The sequence below is a fragment of the Ischnura elegans genome, chromosome 12 (genome assembly GCF_921293095.1).
Source record: "Ischnura elegans chromosome 12, ioIscEleg1.1, whole genome shotgun sequence".
In the NCBI taxonomy this organism is placed as follows: Eukaryota; Metazoa; Arthropoda; class Insecta; order Odonata; family Coenagrionidae; genus Ischnura; species Ischnura elegans.
In genome coordinates this window covers 92,819,959-92,827,519 of record NC_060257.1, presented here as the reverse complement: position 1 = coordinate 92,827,519, position 7,561 = coordinate 92,819,959, and the positions used below count along the sequence as shown (strand labels likewise).

At 37.9% G+C, this 7,561-nt stretch overlaps 1 protein-coding gene across 3 annotated transcripts; it reads left to right on the top strand.

Moving 5' to 3' along the window:
• Positions 1 to 318: 318 nt before the first annotated feature.
• On the top strand, positions 319 to 5,344 carry LOC124169102. 3 transcript variants are annotated; one of them, XM_046547589.1, is made up of 6 exons: positions 319 to 510; positions 3,099 to 3,298; positions 3,757 to 4,029; positions 4,143 to 4,357; positions 4,447 to 4,606; positions 5,162 to 5,344. In XM_046547589.1, the coding sequence occupies exons 2-6, from the start codon at positions 3,106 to 3,108 to the stop codon at positions 5,308 to 5,310; spliced, it is 990 nt and encodes a 329-aa protein (XP_046403545.1). In that variant the 5' UTR covers positions 319 to 510; positions 3,099 to 3,105; the 3' UTR covers positions 5,311 to 5,344. The 3 variants fall into 3 exon arrangements, with proteins under 3 accessions (XP_046403545.1, XP_046403542.1, XP_046403544.1); XM_046547588.1 differs by lacking the exon at positions 319 to 510 and adding an exon at positions 2,746 to 3,009; XM_046547586.1 differs by lacking the exons at positions 3,099 to 3,298; positions 3,757 to 4,029; positions 4,143 to 4,357; positions 4,447 to 4,606; positions 5,162 to 5,344 and adding an exon at positions 588 to 3,075.
• Positions 5,345 to 7,561: the final 2,217 nt, after the last annotated feature.

Sequence of the window (7,561 nt, the reverse complement as noted above, 5' to 3'; positions counted from 1 at the left end):
TATCTGAGGCTAATTGCTGCGGAGCAATGACTTATTGCTATTTTTCATTTGAATAACCGGTCTAATCACGTGACGTTATATCCCAAGTAGCAGAAAACATTTCATGGATATCCAAAAAAGGTTTAAAATATCTAAAAGTGGTTACGTCCAACCTGCGATATCCTCTGGATATTTTATGGATATTCAGGAATAATATCCATGTATAGAAATCCAGAAAATATTTATATAATATTTTCGCCGAATGGTGATTACAGCTCTAACTAGTGGCGCTAGTGGCATTCTCGGAAAGCGGAAGTGCGAGACCAGCGGTGACGGCCTGGTCGCCTGATTACGGAAGTTCATTGAACACATGAAGCGTTTGGTTAGAAAGTTGTGAGCACATTGTCGTTGAGGAATCAAGTGGAATCCGCGGATTTATAGATTATATTTACTAGCGGAGCTGGAATTTGTGAAGCAGCAAGCGGTGATTACCTACGTATTCAGAAACAGTTTACCGGCATTTCACGAACGGTAAGTGTATTATTTCATAACATGTTTATGTGGCATGCCGTTAACACTGAGTGCTTAGTACTGTTTTCTTATTACAGTATTGCGGATTAAGCAAGCTTGCATATGAAATGGCGCCCAAAAGGAAATCATTTAATCTTTTGGGTAGGCGTGCGCAGAATAAATTGATTAAAAGTGAAGTTCAAATTTCTTGCAAGGCAAAGATTGTTAATAGAGAATTTAATGAGTGCGAGGCGAATGATTCCATTGACACAAAAGCAGGCGGTTCAGGAGTAACAAATGATAGTAATGTGCCCCCATTTCCTGGCTTATCAGCAAATGATTCTAACAATTTAATGTCTTCGTGCATCACTCAGCTCCCTGATTTCGTGGGTATTGGCGATGTCGATGCTGGAGACGTTGATACATCTAACGTCAGTGATGACGACGGGGGTTCTGTTTTCGAAGAGAGTGATGGGAATGGTGGAATTGGTTTATCGGAAGTAAAACGGGCTCTCAGGGGTTGGGCGATAAAACATAATATAACCAACACCGCTGTGAATGAGCTTTTATTCGAGCTGAGGAAAGTGGATAGTTTGTCTTCTCTGCCATTAGATGCTAGAACGCTGCTAAAAACTGGCGTGTCAGCAAAATTAAGATCGGTTGCCCCAGGATATTACTTCCATTTTGGTTTGAAGAAAGGAATAATGAACGCTATGAAATGTTTGGAGGTGAATCCCACAGAAATCAAACTCTTAATTGGTATTGATGGTTTGCCAGTAGCTAAAAGCTCCAAGAGTCAGTTTTGGCCAATTTTAGCCCATTTAATTCCTGCTGAGAATTCCTGTGTATTTCCAGTTGGTATATACCATGGACATGAGAAACCCGGAAATGCAAACGATTTCCTCAGAGATTTTGTTGATGAAGCAATTGATCTACTGGAAACTGGTTTGACTCTAGAAGATAGCAGCATTATTCCCGTTAAATTGCTAGGGATATGTTGTGATGCACCTGCTAAATCCTTTGTTTTATGCATTAAAGGACACACAGGATACTCTTCTTGTACTCGTTGCACAATAGAAGGGAAGTTTCTGAACAACCGCATTTGTTTTCCTGGCAAGAGTGGAGTCGAAAGAACTCATGTTAGTTTCGTTGGGCAGGTTGATGAGGATTATCACAGAGGCGTGTCAATTCTGACAGAAATACCTAATTTTGATCTAGTTAATTCATTTTGTTTGGACTATATGCATCTTATTTGCTTGGGAGTGATGCACAAATTAATAAATATTTGGCTCAGTGGTAGAGTATCTAGAAGATTTCCCTCAAGGCAGAGTCAAAAACTTTCTGAAAATTTGCTATCATTACGTTCTTCTATTCCTTTTGAATTTGCACGTCGACCCCGGGGAATGGAAGAAGTTTCCAGATGGAAAGCCACTGAGTTCCGTCAGTTCCTTTTGTACACCGGACCAGTGGTTCTGTCCAAGATTGGTATTGATGGTGATATTTTGTTAAATTTCATGTCACTCCATGCAGCTATGCGCATATTGTTGGACAAAGAGTCAGTACCATCCCGTGTGAAGTATGCACAAAGTCTTTTAGTACATTTCCATTCATCCTTTGGAATGATTTATGGAGAAGGTCTTATTTCCCACAATGTGCATAATGTTTTGCATTTAGCTGATGATTTTCATAGATTTGGAGCATTGGATTCCTGTAGTGCTTTCAGATTTGAAAACCATATGCAAAAACTGAAGCGACTAATCAGATCTCCCAATAAGCCACTTGAGCAAGTGATCAGAAGGTATAGTGAACTGACTTATAATGAAACAGAAGGGCAGAAATTAAATCACAACTTCCCATCATACTCGTCAGTGCATAATGAAGGACCTCTGCTATCGAATTGCTGTGTAACAAAGCAGTATAAGGAAGTGAAATTCCAAAATTTCAGGCTATCAACTTCAAAGCCAAACAATGTCTGTGGGCTTTCAAGTGGTGATATTCTTGTGGTGGACAATATTGTTTATTGTTTGAAGTCAAAAGAAATGGTTGTTATTGGCAGAACATACCAAGATAGAGACAATTTCTATTCTTTACCCTGTGAGAGTTCTAAGCTAGGCATTTATAAGGTTTATAATCTTTCAAATTCAAATTTTTTTCCTGTAAGAAATATCAAATTGAAGTATGTTCAACTTCAATTAGAATCAGTAGTAGTTGTGATTCCTCTTTTAAACTCTAGCATCCAATATAAAATCTAGTGCACAAAGTGATTCCCAAAAGACTGACTGATAAGGTTTTGGGACTTAAAAACTTGTACCAGATTCATCTAATTTAGCCTAAGTATATTTTTGTCTTCGTTTCCCCTATTTTTATGTAAAAATTTTATTCCATGTTATGGTGTAGCTGTTATCAAAGAAATTAGTATATATCATTTTCATTCAATTTACTCTGCTGTGCACCTGCCCATTTTGCATAATGCATCGTCAATGTTGGATAGTAGTATATAATGTTACTGGCTATTCATAGGTATGTATGTAACTATGCATGTGATTTGCTTAAGTAGGAATATCATAAGGACTTCTTTAAGTAATTACAATAATGTAACTTTCCTCTAGAATCATCATGTGGATTGTTGTCCATTTCTTGGAGGAAAATAGTGTGGAGGTGGTACCAACGTCATGGTACTCGGGTGGAAAGTGTAGGTGGCCTAATATCAAGGGAGTGGAGCGGCTTAGGGGTATGGTGGAGAAGGAAGTTGAGCCCCAGGATTCTTGGCTGACATTTAAAGCAAATACAGTAGGACAGAGAATGTACTGTAAGTAAAGGTTGCTATTATTACCCTTTAATGTTATAGTAATGTACTTAAACCTTTGTAAAAAGTCATTCCCCAAATTTTGTTTTTTTATGCATAAATGCTGTTGCAGGCTTACGGGCACAAAAATTTCAGGGGAAGAATAAATTATTTTTTGTATGCATTGCAGGAGCTTAGCTCTGAGAACATTGTAATAATTGATTCTTTTCCAGCAAATAGAATAAATTAACGCGTGTGGGTAAGAAACGTAAAGGCAGCTGACCTTTCGGTTTCCATCTCATTATCCATTCTCAAGGCTAGGGAGTAGCGTCGGCTGCCTTTGTTTCTTACCCACGAGCAAACCCGAGAAAAGTTTATTCATTATTGGATTATTTGTTCCCTTGGTACAGGCCTTGCAGGTATAGCCTTCATAGGCCTATTTCTTTGGCTTTATATTTCAATTACTTCATAAATTTTCTCAGGTTCCCTTCAGAAAGCTAGGGAAAAATGTTCCTTAGCTGAGGACACTAGTGACCTCACCTCGGATGCAGAAAAGGGAGTAGGCAAAAGGAAAAGACACGAGGTTCGATGGAGCTCGGACAGTGAGGAGGAAGAGCAGAGAACCTCATCAACTCCAAGAATCCCTATGCCACCCAAATTGGTGGAGAATAGAGAAGATCAAACAGCACCATCTCCTGTGTCCAACTCTGCATCTGCATCAGATACTCCGTGTGGAAATTGTTTAAAAAGATCAAGTGAGTAGATTCTTGCTGTGCATATGTTACTTAACTGTTTAGCTAATGTGTAACTTTATGAAAAAATAGGTACATGTATATTCTAACCATTGTAAATCTACTATAACCACCAGGTTTTGAAGAAGAGTTGATGAGAGCGGTCACGTTCATCAAACACTCTGTGATCGATATGAATAAAAGACTCAGTACTCTAGAGGCACCAGCTACTATATCAGTGAATGAAACTGAGGTTTTAAATACAATACTTGGGTCGTACCCAATCGCCAGCCACATTCAGCTGCTTGAGGAGGAGAAGAAGTTACTAGATGGGACATATAAGCAGCAGTTGGTAATAATTAAATTTCATTTTCCTTTTGCTGGTTGAATGTCACAATTTAATGAGGTAATAATGATGTTATTTACAAATTTTCTTTGTAGACTTCTGAATTGAGCATAATAGGAGGCAATTCTCCCAAAGATATGGCAAAAAGGATCCTTCGAGCATTAATGACCGACTCTGTAGCTGCGGATTATAGTTGGCTAGGCCAGAAGAAGAAGAAAGTCTTCTCAGTACTTTTACTTAAGGACGTGATATTTGGTATGTATCACAGGAAAGTTCTATTTTTTTACAGTAAGATCCAGTTTTCATTTTCTTAAGCCATTTTTATTTTCTTAATTCTTGCTGTGGCAGCCATTTTTGTATCTGAAGAGCTTAGTGTTTCTGGATTAGAAGCAGTGGTATAAACTTATTTTTCTCATTCATAGGTAGTTCTTGGTTAAATAAGGAAAATACATAATTGTATAATGTACATTAGTACCTATAATTTCATATATATTTTGACCTAAAATTATATGCTATTACCTCATAATTCAAGAAACGCCTGTCACTGAGAAAAATAATTTTCTGCCAGTCGTGACAAGAAGTCCAATTGTGTGTTTTACTCAAAAACTTATGATTACTCTGTGCCACAGTTATGCTTACAACCATTAATGTGTAAGTCAAAAGACATAATTGACTTAATACTACATTGTGTTATGCCTAAGATGCTTCCAAATTTTATTACTTGAGCAAAAGATAGCTTATGTCTCTAATTGGATAGGTTACAAACCGTCAATGATGGAAGGGCACTAATTTTTTTCTATCTTTTGTCAGATGTATTCAGAAAATCAAAATGGAGTGGCACAACGAATAAGGACATAGAAACCTTTGTAAAGGACTGGCTGCGTCATGCTAAATTCCGTTGTGGAGGAAATGAAAAGTCATTGACCAGCGATGGTAATGTGAATACCACTGATGTGTGATTTAATTCTGTGAAATAAAATCTGTGAAAACTTAGTCTAACTTGTATTTCTTCTGACCCTGATTCCAAATATGCTAGGGAGGGAATTTCTTTGTCGTGAATGTGGAAACTGTAAAAACTCAGGAGACAGAATTCCAAATTGAGTCATTATTGTAAGTTCCTAGTAGAAAATCTGTCATTCTTTTCATTCAGCAATATTTACTCCATTTATTTATCATATCTAAGTCATAAGAATTTGTATTCTGAGGAGTAACTTCACTTTTACAATGTCAGGAGCATAAGATTGGGTTTAAAATGTTCTGCCTCAGTGAAGTATCTTAGTGGATCAAACATCACTTTGGATGGCTTATGATTTATAATTATGATTCGGGCTTAAGGCAGCTTCCAGCAATAATTGTTAGAACGATGGGTAATGATAGTGTATAGAAGTAGATTTGAATTTCAATATAATGAAGAGGAGGGAGGGGTGGTTTTTGTAGCTCCATGGATATTTTATAGATATACATGTAACTGTGCAATAATGTTGTATGGATGTTAGCACTGGATATCTATTGAATATTTTAAAGTGGGAACTTTGGATATTCTCTGGATATCCGTAAAAGGTTATATTGATATGCTGGATATCTTATGGATATAATGGAGGTTATTTTATAACATTAAATGGATATTGTATAGATATTATATGCTGCTTGGGATAGTAAGGATGAGATTGTCAATTTAAAAAGAGTTTGCATTTCCTACGCGAGAGAACGAGTACTTTAGACAAAGATAGGCATCAACAGCCAACCGAGTGTGACCTCAACCGACCATATGATATTTATAAATCGTCAAAATAACTATGCATTTGCAGCTCAGTGACGTGAAGAGGAAACATTTCGTCCGAAGAAACTGAAAAGATGGACTGAAACAGCCCGGGAGCAACCGCGGGGGCCTAAATATCACTGAAAAAGTGACTCCAAGACTAAAAAACTACTGAACGAATGGCGCGAAACATCATTTTAAGCAGTTTGGGCGCACTATGAAATATTTTAGGCGAAGAAAATGAAATTTCGGGATAGTTATTACCCCATTAGTTATGGCGTTCTGATTCCTGTGAAAAAGTGTTCAAGTCGGTGTAGAAATTTTGTCTTATGCTCTTTTTTTATAAACTTTGAGAAATTTGGGGCTTTTTAAATACCATTTTATAATTAGTCACAAAGGAAATGGTACCAAACCCCGAAGACGACGGTACGATTGTTGAAACACTGCGGAGGAATTAATGAATACATTTCTGTGGACCAACCCTCAACAGAAACTTAAAACAGAAACTAAATTGCATTAAAAAAAAATTAGATGACCCGTAACGCATTCATTGACTGTAATGAACAGTTCTTTTTATCAATAATGAATTTATTGGTACAAAATAACTCATTTATGGTATTTTGAGGAGTCAGTCATCATGTAGGGCCATCGGTGAGACGCAATGAATAGGGAAAGAAGGGAGGAGGGAAACCCGGCATCTGCTCTTAACCCATTCAGTCACATCGTCCATGAAAATGCACGATATGACCTTTAGAGGATTCTTACTTCATTAGCTGTGCATCTGTCATGACTATGGACATGAACTACAACATTGACAGCGTGAAAGATTACCAAAGTCTTAGTCAAAAGTGTTTAAAAGGTCAAAATAAGGTGAATTCCCAAAGAAAAAACAATTTCTACAAACATGGAGAAAAATGTATAACTGAAAGGGTCAGTAAGGAGACGAGGGAATGACGTCACATCCGTCGGAACGAGCAGTGCACTTGAGGAAATTCCAGCAGTCAAGCAGGGGTCTCTGAAAAATCTCCGCCACCGAGATCAGGGTTTGAAGCCGGGCGCACTGGGCAGAAAGCCAACACCCAAGCCACCACACCAGCACGACACGAAATTTTATCTAATTCACAACGGGAATAAGGGGGGTCTTTTAGAAATGAGGACAGTAATGAAAACATTCATTAGAGATAAATTTTCCGATTGTATTGAATGAATAATGGACCGGGCACGGCCGCATCCAGCAGGGATAATTACATCATCACATTATTCATGCGTATTTAAATATTGAAGATCATTTTAGGAATAACGGGGCTAGCCACGGTGATATAATTACGGAGTCGCCCGCAATGCACAAATTGTGCGAACAATACACAGAGAAAAAAATCATTCGCCTTGACCGGGATTCGAACCCGGTCAAAGTTCGGGCTTTGCTCTTCGGCTGTGGCGCTGCGCGCACG